Source organism: Elephas maximus, chromosome 22, assembly GCF_024166365.1.
Source record: "Elephas maximus indicus isolate mEleMax1 chromosome 22, mEleMax1 primary haplotype, whole genome shotgun sequence".
NCBI lineage: Eukaryota > Metazoa > Chordata > Mammalia > Proboscidea > Elephantidae > Elephas > Elephas maximus.
Window position 1 is genome coordinate 20,500,803 of NC_064840.1, and position 19,807 is coordinate 20,520,609.

General features: G+C 41.0%; 1 protein-coding gene across 15 annotated transcripts in view; it reads right to left on the reverse strand.

The window, feature by feature from the left end:
- GIT2 (GIT ArfGAP 2) overlaps positions 1–19,708 on the reverse strand; it is a 58,938-nt gene extending 39,230 nt beyond the window's left edge. For 8 of the 15 annotated variants that reach the window (XR_007514857.1, XM_049865572.1, XM_049865570.1 and 5 more), the window contains exons 1-9: positions 19,511–19,708; positions 15,152–15,285; positions 13,061–13,173; positions 12,358–12,463; positions 10,762–10,848; positions 10,523–10,653; positions 7,753–7,847; positions 3,432–3,477; positions 2,294–2,345 (exon numbers count right to left, since the gene is read on the reverse strand). Coding sequence is in view for 14 of the 15 variants with exons in the window: in XM_049865572.1 (XP_049721529.1) it covers positions 2,294–2,345; positions 3,432–3,477; positions 7,753–7,847; positions 10,523–10,653; positions 10,762–10,848; positions 12,358–12,463; positions 13,061–13,173; positions 15,152–15,285; positions 19,511–19,562 (816 nt within the window). In the remaining variant the exon portion in view is untranslated. The remainder of the gene's footprint in view (positions 1–2,293; positions 2,346–3,431; positions 3,478–7,752; positions 7,848–10,522; positions 10,654–10,761; positions 10,849–12,357; positions 12,464–13,060; positions 13,174–15,151; positions 15,286–19,510) is intronic. The other 7 variants (XM_049865576.1, XM_049865575.1, XM_049865577.1 and 4 more) reach the window with 2 other exon arrangements.
- Positions 19,709–19,807: the final 99 nt, after the last annotated feature.

Here is a 19,807-nt window from a genome sequence, read left to right on the forward strand (position 1 = left end):
TACAACACCCCTATAAAGACCACAACTACTTCATCCCATTTTGCAGACAAGGAATTGAGGCACAGAACTTAGCAGGTTGCCTAAAGTCACAAAGCTAGTAAGTGATGAACCTGAGATCCACATTTAAGTCTCTCAAAACATTAACATTTACTGATTCAAGGAAGACATTAATTTTTGTTATATTCCTCTCAGCTTTTTATCAGGAAGGAAGGAACCAAAGGATAAACACTAACCTAGCGCTGCTAAGAGTGGTCACCTATTGGAAGGGGACCACGGGGTGGTGGTCAATACGTAATAACGGCAGCTAACCATTACCGCGCAGTAGTGATGTGCAACCCCTGCTTATATCGTTATCTCCTTTTTCTAGAAGAGAACACCAAGGCACAGACAGGCTAAGGAGCTTGGCAGAGCCGAGATCTGGACCCAACCAATCTGACCCAGAGCCCAAGTTCTTGAGTGCTGCACTAAATTTGGAACCTTGGTGGCGCAATGGTTAAGAACTTTGCTGGTAACCAAAAGGTCGGCAGTTGGAACCCACCAACCGCTCCTTGGAAGCCCTACGGGGCAGTTCTACTCTGTCCTGTAGGGTTACTATGAGTTGGAATCAACTTGATGGCAACAGGTTCAGTTTTTTTTTTTTTTTTGGTACTAAACTTTGTTCCAGATTTTATTTAGTGCCTCCTAAACGCTAGAGATATTACAGACATAATCCTGGCTCTCGTGAAACTTACAGCCTAGTAAATATAGAGTTGCCAAAGGAAATAATACAAATTTGCTCTCATATTACTTAAATAATTACAAAGAAATTATTTGGAGTCAGTGCTATCTGACTCCAAAGCTTAATCATCTTACTATACCAAATCCAAACCCGTTGCTGTCGAGTCGATGCTGACTCATAGCAACCCTATAAGACAGGGCAGAACCGCCCCATAGAGTTTCCACGGAGTGCCTGGTGGATTCGTACTGCCAACCTTTAGGTTAGCAGCCATAGCACTTAACCACTACGCCACCAGGGTTTCCCATCTTACTATACAGACTCCTTAACTGAAGAAAGGCAATAAAACACACAGACACATGAAACTGTAGATATAGAACACAGGGACACCAAACAAATTGCATAAAACACATTTATTTCATATTACAGTTAAATACTAGTGAAGGACAAATTCATTTAGTATGATATTTAATACTTAATATTATATGAAGTTCGAGTAAAGGTGAAAACGGAAGTGAAGGGGAAGTCATAAATTAGGCAAGCTGCAATTTCGGAGTTAGGCTTTGGGAAAATTTCAGCTACTTGAATGATAAAAGGCTAGAAAACCAGGAAACGGATCGCTACAGGCAAAAGAGGATTCCTGAAAGAGGACTTGAACATGGGAGCTAATGGTCTCATGGAGTGCTAAACGATAAAGAAATACTTACACACACACAGACACACACACAGATACAATGGGAACCAGACGGGAAGTAGGGCAAAATCTGAAAGGCTAGAGTTGAATGATGCCCTTACAGGTTACGAAGTTAAGAATCTTAGTTCTGATCCAGAGAGCAATGAGAACAGCTAGGAGTGTAATCTGGTGGTTGAAATGGATGGTGAGGTATCCTGGTGAGCCTTTGTTTGAGAGGACTAAACAAAGAGAAATTGTTTCCAGAGAAGCAGATTTCTCAGGTCCCTGACTAAGGCTGAGGTAGACAGGCTGGAAGAAATACCCCAAAGGAAGTGAGGCTGTGACCTGCTGAGGTGGGCAAACTCTGAGCACGTACCCTGGGGCAGAACCACTTGCTTTTAAAATCCTAAATTTTAAAAACTCAGATGAATGGCATGGGATATGTGAGCCAGTTAAAACTGCTGCTCGGTCCCAAAATGGCAGCAAGTAAATCCGATTCTCACCGTTGCTGCACCAACTTTTAGCGTTCTCTGCCATCCTATGCGGCCAGAGGAAGTGATCCCAAAGAAGTGTCACATTAAGTCACTGACATTGGGAGAAACTAGAGAACTCTCATCAGGACAAACAACTTCCTAACGCCAAAGGCACTGCCTTCGCTTTTAAAATGACACAGAGAACAATGGCATTATTTGAAGCGAAGTCAATGAATGAGACACACAAAGCTTAATAGTACTCTCCATCTTCATCCCAACATACCTAAACGGTCTGCTTCTGAACGAATGACATCTAACAGTACGAAACAAAGTCAGCCATCTGACGTAAGAGGTAACTTGGATGGAGAACAGGAATTAGAAGGATACAGGGGTTCCCACACTGGATTTTCACTAGTAAAGAGAGATACTCACAGACTGAAGTTTCTTCTTAGCAGCTTTTGCCAACTCAGACAAATCCAGGCTGCTAAGAAAATGTACAAAACTAATGAGCAAACAAATAAAACCAGTTTTTTGCACGTAAGCTCTGTAGAAGATTAAGACATGCCCCCAAAATCAAGATATTAATTACAGTTCACGGATATTGTCAGAGCCAAGAATACTACAGCCCAGTAGAGGTCAGTGCAGAATCGCTGGGCAGAATAACTTGGTGAAAGTAACTCCTTCTGGAAACACCATAAATTACATAACATGGTTAAGGAAACAAAAATCATGTACTAATTATAAGACAAAAACTACTGCCAAGGAAATCTCCAGACTCTTACAACTTTTAAAGTATATGAAAAAGCACGCTAGACAAAAACATGAAAAGGTCAGAATGTGAAAAACCAGAATGGCAAGATTACATCTAGGAGAGCAGGCGATTGTCTCATAAACTCTCGGGAGTATTTGTGAAAAGGGGGCTGGCTAAATAAGGGTTCAAGGGTCATTCCTGCGGCTACGAGCTCATCTGATATTTTAAACCAGGGGTTGGCAAATGACGTTCCACTCTTTATTCAGCCCGTGAGCGAAGAATAGTTTTTACATTTTTAAATGGTTGGGAAAAAAAACTTCATGACACATGAAAATTATATGAAATTCAAATTTCAAGTGTCCTGAAATAAAAATTTATTGGAATACAGGCATGCCCATTCATTCACATATTGTCCACAGATGCATTCAAACTAGTGCAGCAGAGCTGAATAGCAGCAGCAGAGGCTGTATGGAGGAAAAATTTGCCGACCTCTGTTATAAACAAAGGATGTAATTGCTTATAATACAGAAATATTCTGCGAATATAATCTATAGATACACTATACTGTCACAACTGGCTAAAACAGTGACAATTATCACTGACTCCAGCTTTCTTTTTAGCAAACTTGTAACCTGTGCTCTTTTAAACTTAAAGTTTTATATGGTAGTTTACTTACAGCCGTCTTATTTCCAAATTGTATAGCCATAAAAGAGAAAAATGTACGGGCTTTGTTAAACACAAAATACAATACACTTAACTACTATACAACCAAGGAAATATTAGACAGAAAAAATTAATTGGTATTTCAATTAGCCTTACCTGTCTGCCATTTGAGGTATTATAAAGTGCTGCCCATTTTTGTGATCTGAAACAGAAAACAAACGAAAGTTTTGTTCATAAAAATATCAGTAAGATCCATAAAGGCACCACCACCACCACTATTTTCTCCATTTATGCTTTACAATTAGCATTTTTTCATAATTATGAACTGGAGTGATGGTCAGAAGTTGCCATTTAATCGGACTGGCTATAAACTCCCAAGCAGCTGGCCAGTTCCAAGGGTCCCGTCCCTGTTTTCTTCTGGAACAAAGGTTCGGACATGCTTAAGCAGAAACCCTATGCTAAATCCTTATGTTTAGTTTATTCCCAGTATAAATTGATGATCTTCAGCCATGGCAAGAACTTTTAGGAAGGTGAATTCACTCAGAGAAAGTTTCCCTCAGTACTCTGTGTGAGATGGTAAAGCTCTGTGGAGGTTTTGTGGCCTGAATTAATCAACTAGTATAAAACCTTCTGCAGTCAGGACTGGGGCAGTAGGCCTTTGCAGAACCAAGCACGGGCTCCATCTTTTACAGTGCTTACTGACCTGGTCCTAATCTAGCTTCAGGAGGATATTCTGTTCATGATCCCACGCATAAAGCCACTATAAACGTCCACATACGGGTCTGCTGGCTCATACGGTAAGTGTACAATTAAATTTATACAAAACTGACAAATTTTTTTCCAGAGTAGCTACGTCATTTTGCATTCCAACAGACAATGTGAGAGAAGTACAGCTGCTCTGCATCTTCCCCAGCATTTGGCATTGTCAGCTTTTGTATTTTTATTTTAGTCATACTAACGCATATGCGATGGTATCTCATTGTGGTTTTAATTTACATTTCCCTAATGGCTAATGATATTGAGCATCTCTTCATCTGTATATAGACTTTGTACAGTTTTTACTGGGTTGTGTTATAGCCTGAATTATGTTCCCCCAAAACATGTGTTGCAAATCCTAACCTCTGTGCCTGTGGTTATAATCTCATTTGGGAATGGGTTGTTTTTTATGTTAAGAGGCAGGATTAGTGTAGGGTGTATCTTCAGTCAATCTCTTTTGAAATATAAAAGAGATTAAAACCAGGAAGCCAGCAAGCAGAAATGGGAAAGAGAGATGCGAAGACACATGGAGATCTATAAGGAACCAGGAAGCTGAAGCTGAAAAGGACCTTCCTCCAGGGCTGACAGAGAGAAGAGAGCCCTTGCCTGCAGCCAGCGCTCTGAATTCAGGCTTTCAGCCTCCTCAACTGTGAGAAAATAAATTTCTGTTTATTAAAGCCATCCACTTGTATTTCTGTAAGTGCAGCACTAGAGAACTAATACAGGATGTTTTCTTACTGTCGAGTTTTGAGAGTTCTTTAAATATTCTGAATATCCTTTGCTGGATATGTGATTTCCAAATATTTTCTTCCAGTCTGTGGCTTGTCTTTTCATTATTTAACAGCACCTTTCACAGAGTAAAAGCTTTTAATTTTGAGAAAGTTCAATTTTATAAATATCTTCTTTTGTGGATTTTATTGTCATATGTAAGAGCTCTACTTAATCGAAGGTCACAAAGACTTTTCTCCTATTTTTTGTTTTAGAAGTTTTATAGTCTTAGGTTTTTTACATTTATGACTCGTTATCATACTAGTTTTAGGTGCCATTCAGTTGGTTTCGACTCATAGTGACTCTATGGACAGTAGAATGAAACACTGCCCAGTCCTGCACCATCCTCACAATCGTTACTATGTTTGAGCCCATTGTTACATCCACTGGATCAATCCATCTCGTTGAGGGTCTTCCTCTTTTCCACTCACTCACTACTTTACCAAGCATGATGTCCTCCTCCAATGACCGGTCCCTCCTGATAACATGGCCAAAGTACGTGAGATGAGGTCTCACCGTCCGCCCTTCTAAGGAACATTCTGGTTGTATTTCTTGCTATACAGATTTGTTGGTTTTTCCAGCAGTCCGTGATATATCCAACATTCTTCACCTACACCATAATTTAAAGGTGTCAATTCTTCTCCAGTCTTGCTTATCATTGCCCAGCTTTCGCATATATATGAAGTGACTGAAAACACCATGGCTTGGGTTAGGTGCACCTTAGTCCTTAAAGTGACACTTTTGCTTTTTAACACTTTAAAGAGGTCTTTTGCAGCAGATCTCCCCAATATAATGTGTCATTTGATTTCCTGAACTGCTGCTTCCATGGCTGTTGATGATGGATCCAAATAAAATGAAATCCTGGACAACTTCAATCTTTTTTTCACAGATTGTGATGTTACTTATTGACCTGTTGTGAGTATTTCTGTTTTCTTTATGTTGAGGTGTACTCCATATTGAAGGCTGTAGCTTTGATCTTCACCAATAAATGCTTCAGGTCCTCTGCACTTTCAGCAAGCAAGGTTGTCTGCTGCATAATGTGGATGTTCACTGCTAGTCTATAGAAATACGATTGATTTTTGGTTGTCAACCTTACATCCTACAGCCTTGCTAAACAACTCACTTTATTAGTTCTAGGAAATTTTTGGAGCATCTTTGGGATTTTCTACATATAAATCAAGTAATCTATAAATAGAAACATTTGATTTCTTTCTTTTCAATCTGCACTTTTTTATTTTTCTTGCCGATGGCACTGGTCAAGAGTTTCAGTGCAGCGTTGAATAGGAAACCCTGGTGGCATAATGGTTAAGAGCTAAGGCTGCTAACCAAAAGGTCAGCAGTTCTACTCTGCCATATAGTGTCGCTATGAGTTGGAATTGATGGCAAAGGGTTTGGTTTTTTTTTTTTTTTTTTGGTTGAATAGGAATGGTGAGAGTGTATGTCCTAACCTTGTTCCTGATCTTAGGAGAAAACCATTCAGTCTTTCATCATTAAGGATGATGTTAGCTGTGGGTTTCTAGAAACATCCTTTATCTGATGAAGGAAGTCCCTTCTAGTCCTATCTGCTTAGAATTTTTAACATGAATGGCCACTGAATTTTTTAAAATGCTTTTTCTGCATCAGTTGATATGATCATATAATTTTTCTTTTTTAGTCTGTGTTATGGGTTGACGGGTTTGGGTTGGGATGGGTTGAACTGTGTCCCCAAAAAATGTGTTATAAATCCTAATCCCTATATCCGTGGTTATAATCCCATTTTGGAATGGGTTTGTTATGTCAATGAGCAGCATCCAGTGCAGGGCCTGTCCTGAGTCAATCTCTTTTGAGATACAAGAGGAACACATTAAGCAAGCTGAGATGGGGGAAGATAGGTGCCAAGGCACAGGAAGACGCATAACAACAATTGTGAGGATGGGGCAGGACAGACAGCGTTTCCTTCTGTTGCACGTAGCGTCACTGTGGGTCGGAACCAACTCAAGGGTACCTAACAACAACAAGCTGTGAGAAAATAAATTTCTGTTCATTAAAGCCAACCACTGTGGCATTTCTGTTATAGCAGCGCTATATAACTAAGACAACATGTTAACGTGATGGATTATAAGAACTGGTTTTCAAATGTTGAATCAGTCTTGCATACCTGGGATAAAACCCACTTGGCTACGTTGTATTATTCATTTTATACAGTTTTGGCTTCAATGTGCTAATATTTTGTTGAGTCCTTTACTGTACAACGGGAGTGGAGAATCAGTATGGATATTCTATAGCAGTGACTGGCAAACTTTTTCTGTAAAGGGACAGATAGTAAATATTTTCAGCTTCATGGTCATTCGATTTCAGTTGAAACTACTCAACAGTTGAAACTACTCAACTCTGTCACCGTAGTGAGAAAGCAGCCATAGATCATATGTAAATGAATGCATATGGCTATCCTGTAATAAAACTTTATTTATAAAAACAGGAGAGGGGCTGGATTTGGCTCATGGACAATAGTTTCCAATCCATGTTCTACATCACAGATAACAAAATTGGCTAATGGTAAAGTACAATTTTGGACTTTTTTCCATTCCTTAGAAGCCAGAATTCTTCAAATAACCACAAAAGTTATTGCTTCGCTTTTCCACTCCTAGTCCCATTCCGCTCAATTATGGTGGTGCACATTCAATTTTGGTTCAGTTATGTTTTCTTGATCCTTGAAACAGTCACTTCTCTACAGCTAAATAAACTTTTAAAAACTAAAAATCCTAAAAATCCAAGGAGATTTGACCAACTTTATAATTTTTACACACAACTGACAATTCTAGCAGTTACTTTATCATTTGAAATAAAAACCCTTTTTCACAATTTTCTCGAGAATGTGTGAAAGCAAAGCAGGTCTTAAAAAACACTGTCTCAACTTATTTTTCCAGAGACTTACTAACTGGAGGTAGAAAGAGGTTGTTATTCTCTCACTCACCTGGTTTCCTGCCACAGAGATAGAAGGCTAGTCTGTCAGTCAGCTCATACTGTATTTCTACAAGGCGTTCCGCCAGTTCGTGGTGCCCTCCTTGCCTACCAAGAGAAAACAAAGTATCACTTATGTTGCTCACCATTCAATGGCTTTAGAATATAAAAGTACAAAGATGACTCGAAGGCACCTGAGCCGTTTATGCAACATGACTTCGTAGAATGATCAGCCTTCTTGTGTGAGTACATAGTCAAGGTCTGCTTTGATTTCCACCTTTATCAACTTTTTCACAATTTGAACTACCCTACTTTTTTATTAGGGCCCTGGTGGCACAGTGGTTAAGCGTCTGGCTGCTAATCAAAAGGTTAATTAACTTCTTTACTAATTTATAAAACACAGTATTCAATAAAGAATTCAAGGATTCATGAGAGAGAGAATAACTTCGTGCAATGAAATGAGAAGATAAAATTAATAATTGGTCTAGAGTAAGGTTCTCAAAAATTAATTCAAGTGCCTCAAAAAATATACAAATGGTCCAGGCCCCAAGCTTAGAAATTCTGAATCCGTAAGGATGGGATGGGGCCTAGGCATCAGCATTTTGAAGAAGGGCCTTCCACCCGATGATTCTGATGCAGCCAGTCTGACTCTGGGTGAGAGGGTGTCAATTCAGGGAGAGGAAGACCAACCTAATGCACACTTCAGAACACCTGTAGCTACTTACCTTCAATTTCCATAATGGAAAATCTACGTTTACCTTTCTTCATTCATGAAATAAATACTTAAGCTGCTTAAAATCCCGTTAGTAACAAAGCATATAAATGAATTATTACCTTGAAGGACTATAATATGCAAGGTATACAGGAGGAAATTCCAAAGTGAGTGATAATAAGTATAATTTGCTTAAAAGATCAAGTTTAGTTTCAGCCAGTTTCTCTTCCCATCATTTAAGGCATTACAAAATATCCTCCAACCCACAAAACTTCCTTCAATGTTTGAAGACGTCAATCTTTTTTTCCTCATTTCTTAACATCTGTGAAACCAGGAAGTACCCTACAACTGATGGTACACCATAATACCATCGGTCCAGGTTTTTTCTTAGTAGTTTATAAAATAATAATAAATCATACCATTGATGGACTCTTAAATCTGATAATGTCATGTATTCATCCATACCCAGCATCCTTAGCTCTTACTATGCCCAGACACACTCTCCTCTAGCCAGTTAAGTCTCCTGCTGTGCTGAACATGCCCTGCCCATCCCTACCTCCAAATCTTGACCCATGCCTTACTACCTCCTTCATCAACCCAAATCCAACTCATTCATCCAAGACTGCTGAAGAAATTTCGTAATGATTTGTACCACAGTGAAGAAGCCCTATAAATACCTTTTAAGACCAATTACCCATTTTGGCAATGAATCCCACAGTATCTTGCCTGATTGAATTCTTTTATGCCTTTATGAATCATGTTTTCCAAGAGACAGTAAATTCTAGGAGGGCAGAGTTTGGTCACTTCACCCATTTTCTCCTCTGCAGAGCAGACTGAGTAGCACTTCCAAATTAACAGAGTTAATTTGGGAAAAGAAGAAAAGATGATCCATTCTCAATCTCACTTAGAAGATACCCTAGTCTAGCCTACAGACTTATTTATTTAGTCAACATTTGGTAGTTAAAATTTTCAAAAAACAACAAATTTACAGCATTTGACATTGAGCACCCAAATGTCTGCCACCTGACAGCTACATTTAACATTTTACTACACATGCTTCCACAGGGTTTCCAAGGAGCGCCTGGTGGATTCGAACTGGCGACTTTTTGGTTAGCAGCCAAACTCTTAACCACTAGACCACCAGGGTTTCCTCAAACCCTAGTGGTGTAGCAGTTAAGTGCTACAGCTGCTAACCAAGAGGTCGGCAGTTCGAATCCGCCACGTGCTCCTTGGAAACTCTATGGGGCAGTTCTACTCAGTCCTACAGGGTCGCTATGAGTTGGAATTGACTCAATGGCAGTGGATTGGGATTTATTTATTTTACATATGCTTAGTCGCTATCTATCTATACAGATTTATTTTTAAATTCACACAATGAAGAAGACTATCAAAAAATTGAAGGGTGGGTTCTGCAACTCTTGGTTACTTGATCTGGACTCTGATTATGGCTCAAATACCACCATGCTACTACGAATGTCAAGTAAACGATCGGAGGAGCAGTGGTGGCACAGTGGTTGAGTGCTTGGCTGCTAATTGAAAGGTTCTGTCTTTGAACTCACCAACCACTCTCTAGGAGAAAGATGTGGCAGTTACTTCCATAAAGATCACAACCTTAGAAACGTTATGGGGCTGTTCTACTCTGTCCTATAGGGCCACTATGAGTCAAAATCGACTTGACAGCAACGGGTAAGAGACTGGAAGCTGAGTATTGAAAACCCAAACCAAAGCTGTTGCGGTGGAGTCAGTTTTGACTCACAGCAGCCCTGCAGGACAGAGAACTGCCCTATAGGGCTTTCAAGGAGCAGCTGATGGATCTGAACAGCAGCCGAGCTCTTAACCACTGTGCCACCGGGGCTCCAGAAGATGAATACACTAGTTTATAATTCTACTTTTTCCTGATTTTGCCAGGCTCAGCTGATATGTGTTTGTAATGTCTTCATCTGCAGAATAACAGAACGTAAATCTTTAAAGGGGTTAAATGCTAATCATACGCAGTTAGCTATTTAACAATGAATCATGCCAACATAAAGAATCCCAAAGGAGAGAAGCGATAAGAATCTAGATCTCTTACCTTGCATAATCAACAGGAGTTTTCCCACTAGAATCTTGTGTGCCTGGGTCTGCCCCATACACTGCCAATAATTCAGCCTGTAAAATCTGCCCTGCTTTGGAGGCAACGTGGAGTGGGGTGTTTCCTTTTTCCTGAGAATCATTTATAAAACGTAGACAAAAAGCAAATTAACTAAAGGCTACATGAACACAACTAATTTTGTTTCAGTTTAATATCTGAATCAACCCATGCTTTCTTACAGGGTGAAAAAAGTTGGCTTGTGCTCCTAAAGATAACAGCCTCAAACAGGTTTCAAGATTCCCTGTTCTCACGCTTGAATGGAGTTGCTGAAAGACACACAAATAGAAAAGAATATTTGTTTAAAAGCACAAAGAATGATGTATTAGAGCAGCCAGCAGATCCTTTTAATACAAGTTTCACTAGTACTAAATCATCTTTCTTTGGCTCAGTAAGGTGGATGAAACAGTCCCTTGGGCTATAAGGCGAGGTCAGGCCCATTTTACTGACAAGGAAATTAGGGCTATGATGCTGACAGGCCCAAATGCATGTCTTGTCCAAGTGGCACAGCCAAAACTTGAGAAAGAGGCAGTATGAAGAGGTGGTTGAACATGGCTCTGAAGACTGATAGACCTGATTTCAAACCTTGACCCTTTCAAGCTCTGTGGCCCTGAAAAAGCTCTTGACGCTCTCTGAGCCTCAGTTTCCTTATCACTTAAATGGAGATAATAAAGCCACCTATCTACAGAGTTTGGTTTATCCATAAGGTCATTATGAAGGTCAGTGATATAATACAATGAAGTGCCTAGTGCTAAGTTTGGTACATAAAGGCTCAACGACTACAGCTACTATTAGGATGAGTTGTCGGGTTTCAGATTCTACACTGCATAAGCCACAGGGCTCTGCCTGATGCCACGTCCTCTCCACAGCACGAATCTTGGCTTGTACACAATGCTTTAGTGACGTTTTCGGGGTGGGAAACAGGCCTGTGGTACCTCAAATTCTGTACTATCACAGAACAGCTCTTACACATTCAGAAAATGAGCTGCCTTCCTCCCAGTCTAACCTAGAAATTATCCAAAATGCAGTAACAGCTCATCTACTCTAACATCTGCACCCGAGTCTTCCCAATTAATGAAAGTCACAATTACACGCATGTCCATGTAGAATTTAGAAGTCTGAATTTGAGTGCCTGAACTTTATGTGAGCACTTGCCAAAGGCAGTGCTTTGAAAATAAAGATGTACATTTCTTGCAGCACCTCTAAAAAATGTGCTAAAGCCCACAGAAAGAAAACCCGGATACTCATTTTACAAGTATCAGAAGCCACTGCACCTAAACTACAGCTTTGAGTCACACCTTGCTTTCTGAAGATCCTACTCACTACACAATGGAGAAGCATGAAGATGTTAGCTCTCCTCCTTTGGTGCTTTTTCTGGTCCTTACTAAAAGCAAATAATTAGTAAGAAACAAATAATTGTCCGACAAACTTTCTAGTCCCCTCTAGAAACAAGCTCTGAGATGGTTCCTATTTCAAAGGTAAACAAACAAAAAACACGTAGAAATATAATTTTAAAAATATATCCGAAAAACACAAATAGTTTTCTGGGTACGTATCTTTCCCTTCTGCCCTTGTACCTCAATTAACATGAATCACTGCCATTTGAATTAAGATTAAAGATGAAACCAACTGCAAAAAAAAGGCTGTTACTAATGATTTAGTGTACAGAAATGAGTTTTTTTCTTTTCTTCCTTTTTAAAGCTTCCCCCGCCCCCCGCCAACAAAAGAGTAAGCTAATTCACCCAGCCCTCTCAGGGATTTTAAAAGGTACAACCCACCTTACTAAGATCTTTGGCCGTCACGCTATCATCGTCCCGGCAGGGCAAGCGGTGGACAAATGCTAACATCTGATACTTGGCTCTGATGAATTCTGCTTTATTGGGACTGGTTCAAAACAAAAAAGAAAACAGTTCACTTGCAGTTCAGATCCGACATTCCTCATTCTTTACACTATAGAAAGAAGAGGAAGTGACCCACATCCCCTACAAAAATCAAACGAACAATGCTGAGGTAAGTTTTAGCGCTGTTTTAGGCCTAGGGTCTAAAAACATACATTAGTCATTATAATGACCAGTCATTAGAATACCTGCTTTTTATAGCCTCTTTCTTCTCTCTGTAATTTCCTTAATTGACCCAGCAAACTTGTGAGGAAGAGGCATTTAGCCCTATCTCCTAGGTGAGGCATCATGCAGACTGGTGCCCAGAACCTAGATTTCTGGTCTGATTGCCTCTTGTCTGAGCAACAGCCTCCAAACCTTTGGCTCAAACTGGAGAAACTATTCAATTGTGCTGGGTAACTGTGCAAAAGAGATGATCCCGCCCGCTTCCGTGGGCATTTCTAACAGCAAAGAACGCAATGCACACTTGGGGTCACCACCTCCTGTGCTGCCCTTGTGGATGCCGGTCAAAAATAGCGTCACTCCTTTCAGTGGGCCCCATTTGTTACGAAGAAATAAAAGTATTTATAAACATGCCACTCACTGTACTTTATCCTGTGGATTAGCTTTACGTCTTCCGCTCATAATAGAGGCAGGGTCCAGCAAAGAATGCTCCCATATAGAATTAGCACCGTTATTATACAAGGTTTCAACCATCTAAAACCAAGCAGTATGAAAATAGTATTTTAATTGCCTTCCACAAATATTCAATGGGAATCAGTGACTGAACTGGGAAAACAAAACCCTGCCACCAACACTAGCATGACTTGGATATCACTCACATCACTGTTTCGTGATTATGGAATTAGAAAGAACTTGAATGCAACATTCAGGTTTGACCAGTAGGAGAGCGAAATACCCAAGTGGGTTTGACTGAAAGGTTAGAGGTTGGAACCCACCAGCTGCAGCAGGGGAGAAAGATGTGGCAGCGTGTTTCCACAAAGATCTACAGCCTTGGAAACCACATGAGGCAGTTCTACTCTGCCCTCTGTGGTTGCTGTCTATCGGAATTGACTCCAAGGCAGAGAGGTTTTGTTTTTTTCTTTTAAATAGATTACCAAGGAGGGTATTTTGCCACTTTAGGGCAGTGTTTCCTAAGCATAAGCATTCAAATATTATTTTCAAGGTTCTCAACAACCCATGTACCATGTATACTATTCACTTAGTATTTTTCTTTACTCACTTTTTAGACTTCTACTAGCATTTAGGAAGCCCTGGTGGTGTAGTAGTTAAGTGCTATGGCTGCTAACCAAAGGGTCGGCAGTTCGAATCCACCAGGGGCTCCTTGGAAACTGTACGGGGCAGTTCTACCTTGTCCTATAGTTGGGTCGCTATGAGTCAGAATCAACTCAACAGCAATGGGGGTGTGTGTGTGTACCAGCAATTACGGTTTGCTGTGCTAGTTATGTTTTTCTTACACACATTAGTATCAAGCAACTCTTAAAATAAATATTTGAGTATTACCTACATCTGTTTTGAGTACCACTGGTGGCTCATGTACCATATTCTGGGAATTGTTGCTTTAGGGATAACCTTGGCATTTTAAACTACTCATCTCTGGACTTTATTCAGATCCTATAATATAATCTGGCTTTGTAAACACAGACCGGAGAGCAGTAAACACTCTTTCACATAAGAATGAATTGTTAGAAACTTCTAATCAAAAGCTGTTAATAAACCGTATCTCCCAATTTCATTTCAAAGCATGACTTCTGACATGGCATCCTAGCCCCATCTGGTTTTTACATTAGTGGGAATATTTTCACATTGGAGATCCAAACCCACTTATTCTGGTCTCTTGGTTCATATGGACAAGTTTAAGGGACAAACTGTGTAGAGGCCATAAATTTGGTAAAACGTGTACTCAAGACAAATGAAAGCAAAACACATGCTTAATTCTGAGTTTCAGTAGAACTTAAAGAATGTGTACTCCAAAATAGAAGTACAGGTGACACTCCATTGGACCCTCAATAAAACAAAAAGCCCACTTAACACTTAGCAGAGTATTAGGCACTCGGTCAAAACACGTTAACTTAATTTGGTCTCTGACTAGTAACAAGAATTTTAAGAAAACTTAAATCGATGTTTAATAAATTTCTGAAGAATCTCAGCTCATGCTTCTATCAGGGCAGAAAAAAGTTGTAAGAATGTCAGAAGGTACTCAGGAAAAAGTATATTAACGAAAAGTTTCTAAGGCAGTAGCTTTTTAAACACTTACCATGGTAAGCGGGAAGACAGACTATTTAAAGACAATTTCTGGTGACATTCTAGAAGTCAGCAGTGAAACATAACCAGGTAATTCTAATGACTATCAATAGACATATATATGATGGAGCTTTTGGGATAAGATTTATGTTAGGAGGGGAAAAAAAATGTTTTTAAATGATGAATTCAATATAGACAATATTTAAGTATATAGCATTGATGGAAACAGCACCTCTCCTCAATTACAATTCGAACACTTTTGACATATTTAAAAAGCATACCAGGAGAAATTTTAGTTGCTAAGAGGGCCGCTACGAGTCAGAACTGACTCAATGGCAATGAGTTTTTTTTTGGGGGGGGGTTTTGGTTTATGGAAAACAATGAACCTTAAAAACTTAAATCACAAACTGAGAAAATTTTTATTCTTTACCTGAAGCAATGTTGGAGGCCAGGGTGTGTGTTTAAGATGCCTTACTTGAGAGATATGGCGCCCCAGACTCCGATGGACACTGCAGCACTCGTCACATATAAAAGTTCCCCGGTTTACTGATGCCCAGGAAGGATCTATAAAGAAGAATGAAATCTCAGTGGTGAGGATGCCAGTTAGTTGCTATACTGCCAGATGGTAAAAGATGACTAATGTTTGGTTTAAAAAAAAAACAAGATACTTTTGTTGATTTAATATGGTAGTCAATTTATCAAGCTGGTGATCTTGTCTGATGATACCATCTATCTGGGCTGATTAAGTACAATTTTAATTGATACGAAGGGGTCATCTCCTTTCTGGTTTAGGGCCACAGTCTGTAGCCCTGATGTGGCTCTCCCATCCCAGATGCACGTTCCCTTATGCAACTTAAGAGAAACAAATTGAGAGGATACAGATTAATCACTTAAAATCCATCTCCCACAAACAGCAAGATAACACAATTTTGACAGTGAATTAGCAGCATAACGTTATCTGAAGTAAATGGTGAAAGAGACTGCTACTCTAATCCACCGCTACAGATCTACATGCCTCGATCCTCAGCAGAAAGCGGCAAGTATCACCACTACAGTCATTCAGCTGCTATGGTTCTGAGAATAAACTGGGAAACCTTGCCTCCTCCGATACCCACTGTTACTGTTGTTAGTTGCTGTCTAGTCAATTCCAACTCATAGGGACCCCAAGTGTTACGGAGTAGAACCGCTCCATAGGGTTTTCTTGCTGTTATCGTAACAGAAGCAGAGTACCAGGCCTATCTTCCACAGTACCACCGAGTAGGTTTGAACCACCAACCTTTAGGTTAGCAGTCAAGTGCAAACTGATATCCATTAGTTGTTTGAAATAAACTATTCACTGAGTTCAACCCTCCAAGTGATCTGAAAGAACGTAAGCTGTAATAGCAGCCGCTTCCAGAAGGAAAGTTGTAACATAAAGCAAACAGTATTTTTGATGTGTGTATACTTTTTTCCTACAAAGTCCCACAGAGCTTCATTTGACATCCTTTGGAACAAGGAATAATCCACGCTTGGCAAGCAAAATGGATTTGGTAAGTAAACTGAGCACTTCAAAACCCAAAATAAAGGAAGACCTACATTTCATCAGACTCACAAAGGGGTGACAATAGGTGCCACTCAAGCTGAGTGGTCTAAGGGTTATGTTTGAAAATTCTCCAATGTCCACAAAAATCTCTAAAATGCATGTACATCATCTTTACCATTTTTAAAAGTTTATTTAAACCCTTTCAAACCATATAATGAAAAGTTATGGAATTTCAATCAAAGACAAATCCTAGGAGTGAGAGAGAGTGGTGGTTAAGAGGGTTGGCTCTGGAGACAAACAGTCCAGGGTTTGAACCCCAGCTCTGCCACTTCTCGCACAATGATCTCACGCAAATTACTTCTTTGAGCCTCTTCACCATGGATTAAACGGGAATAACGCATACACCTCAGGGTAGTGAGGATATCAAGAGTAAGTAAAGTATCCCACATATAGTAAGTACTCAGTAATGTTAACTGTTACGTCTTTTATAAATAATTTTCTAAGCACCATTCAGATATTTCAACAGCCCGCTGAAATTTGTGATCCTGAAAAAAAATTTTTTGATTGGAAAAACTTAAAACATCAAATGTTTCAAGTAAATACTATATTATCATAGTGAAAATTTCAGCGGATTTTTCAGGTAATCGAACTCAGTGTGATTTAGTTAAAATAAACTGCGCTCATTAAACAAGCAAACTAAGAAGAAATAATCATGGTTAAATATTTGCCATGAAACAAAATAATTCAATGAAGTATAACTGTCTCAGTACTACTATACCATTCTAAAAAGCAAACACTGTAAACATCAAGATAAAGGATCCCTAAAATGCTACACAGCGACGGGTTTTTTTCTGCACGAAGGGAAAAAAAAGACTGCCTTGAAGCATTTTTTTTTTTTTTTTTTGAAGCATAGCTTTGATTTTCACCTAGCATCCAGAGAATTCACAGTATTCTTTCAGGGGAAATGGAACAGGACTAAGACAGCAAGGATTTAACAATTAGGCAAGGTTCTCAATTAACCATTTTAACATCACATATCAGAATTCCATGGATAGAGTAACTAGAATGTTACAGCCGAGTAAAATCAAACCGAGTTTGTACAAATAAGGTTGGGTAAAACCCTTCCTGTTTATGTGGATGTTTTGTGTCGGGGTTTCTTAACCTGGGCTCCACGGACACCACAAATGAGCTTCAGGAGTGTCTGTGGTCCCACTGAGAAAATGCGCATGAAATTGTGTGTGAAAGTACATACATGTGCATTTTTTGGGGAGAGGGCCTTAGCATTCATCAGATTCACAAAGGAGTCTCTAACCCTAAAGGTAACCCTTTCACTAGGGTTTTGCAGAAAAGGCAGAACAAATTCCTAGCTGCACAAGTTCACGGAACATTTCAAGGTAGCCTAATTATACTCAAAACAGGAAGGAAGTGACTCAAGTCTCTGTAGATAGGTACATAAGACAACTAAAATGATATGATGAAAGAGAAAATGTTCTGAAATGCATAAAATGATGCAGAAATGCAAGGTAGTATTTAGGGTGACAACGAAGAAGTAACTTTCCTTTGCCCTAAGCCATCCACTGAGAAGTAAAGAATACTCATTCTAAGAGGAAGTTTGAAGCTAGACACATGTGAATCAAACATGACGCAGAAAGTTCAACTGAAAACAGGCAAGAAAAAGAAGGAAGTGGAAACATTTTTAGAGACTAGGATTAATTTCGTATAACCACCCTGGCTGGTTTATAAAACACCTCTTTTTTAAACTCCTCCACCCCTTTCCCTATTTTCAAAGGAAACTGGCAACCCTGACGGCTCTATAAACCAAAAATCAAACCCAGTGCAGTCAAGTAGATTCCCACTCATAGCAACCCTATAGGACAGAGTAGAACTGCCCCACAGAGTTTCCAAGGAGCGCCTGGGGGATTCGAACTGCTGACCCTTTGGTTAGCAGCCGTAGCACTCAACCACTACGCCACCAGGGCTCTATACAGACTATGAGAAAAACCACTTCAGGTTTGAGATATCATGTTGTTCTTGTTAGTTGCCGTCCAGTTGACTGCAAGTTATCACAGGACTCAGCCTCAACCTCCAAATGACAAGATGAAGTTCAGAACAGTTGCCACAACACTGGCATTCAATGATTTCATTAAGGTTGTTTACTGGACGATATTGTGCCAAGGAAGCCATCTTACTTTTGAGTTACTTCAAACTCAAAGCAGATAAACCGAAGCACTGAAAACAAAACACAATCTAGCCACAGAGACCTGTCAGCTCAGCTCCAAATGCTAAGATGGAGCTGAACTCTGTACCTGAAACTTGCACATGGCAGAAATGATTTATGCCCATATTGCTGAATGCTCAAATGTGAATACTGCCCGTGATTTTGCGCCTGTTAGTTTTTGGTAAGTTGTAATTCATGCATGATTTAGAAATGCAAATCTAACTTTAAAGGACGTCAAGAGTTATCTGTACTAAACACAATACAAAAAAGAAGGAAAAAAAAAAAAAACTTGAGATGATGAGAAGGCTCATTAAATCTAATCACCGAGCCAAATACTCCCGACTATATCCATTGGAAAAATGAGGAAATCAAGGCTTGGTCACATGAAGTCACAAACCCAAGGTCACCCAGACCTAGTCTGAACCCAGGCGATTCAGATCTAAAAACTTGAGACATGCTCTGCCTTCTAAGTGCTGGTTGTTTCTGCAAGACCGCGACGTCCTGCAGGTTCTTCCCCGTGGAGTGGGAGACGAGATGCCAGAAGCCTGGAAGCAATCTGCCCTCCGGAGGGTCTCGGTGAGGGAAACCGCGAGTGTCGCCCATCTCGGGCAAGGCCCTCTGCGGGGCGGGGGTCCGGATGGCTGGTGTGTGTGGGGGTGACACCTGCAGCCTCTGGGGGCCGCAGCCCGGAGGATGCTCGCATTCTACTTCTGTAATTGGTCTTCCTGTAGATTGCCCAAGCCCCTTCCTGTTGGGGGAGCAGCCCTGGACCTCGCCGCCTCCCCGGCCGGCTGGGACGGAGGAGAAGGGGGAGAAGGAAAGACCGGAGGGCGGCGGCCCCCTCCCCGCCCGGCTCTGACAGGCCCGGGACGGGCCCCGCCCCAAGGCTGCCGCCTCGGGCTCTCCCTCGCCGCGACCCCAGCCGCGGGGCGCGGGGCGCGGGGCGCGCAGCTCGGCCGTCGGGACTCGCCCGACCTCAGTGGGCTGCCTCGGGGCAGGGGTCCGGGCCAGGAGAGCCGAAGAGAGCGGGCCCCAGCGGTGAGACTCACCCGGCCCGCTGCAGTCAGCGCACACCTCGCTGCTCCGGAGCCGCTTCGACATGGCTCTCGCCTCCCACCCGCGGGGAACTAGGGGCCCCCGGACAGCGAAGGCGGCGGCGGTGCTTCCGCTCTAACGGGTCCCCGCGGCAGCGCTGGCGGCAGCGCCTCTCCCCTCAGCGCCTCGGAGCCCGGCGCAACACGCACGCGCGGGGAGGTGGCCTTCGCCGACGGACAGGTCACGTGACCGGAAAGGGCACACTGTTTTGTCGCCATCTTGAATGAGGGCAGGTGTCTGTTTCCCCAGCC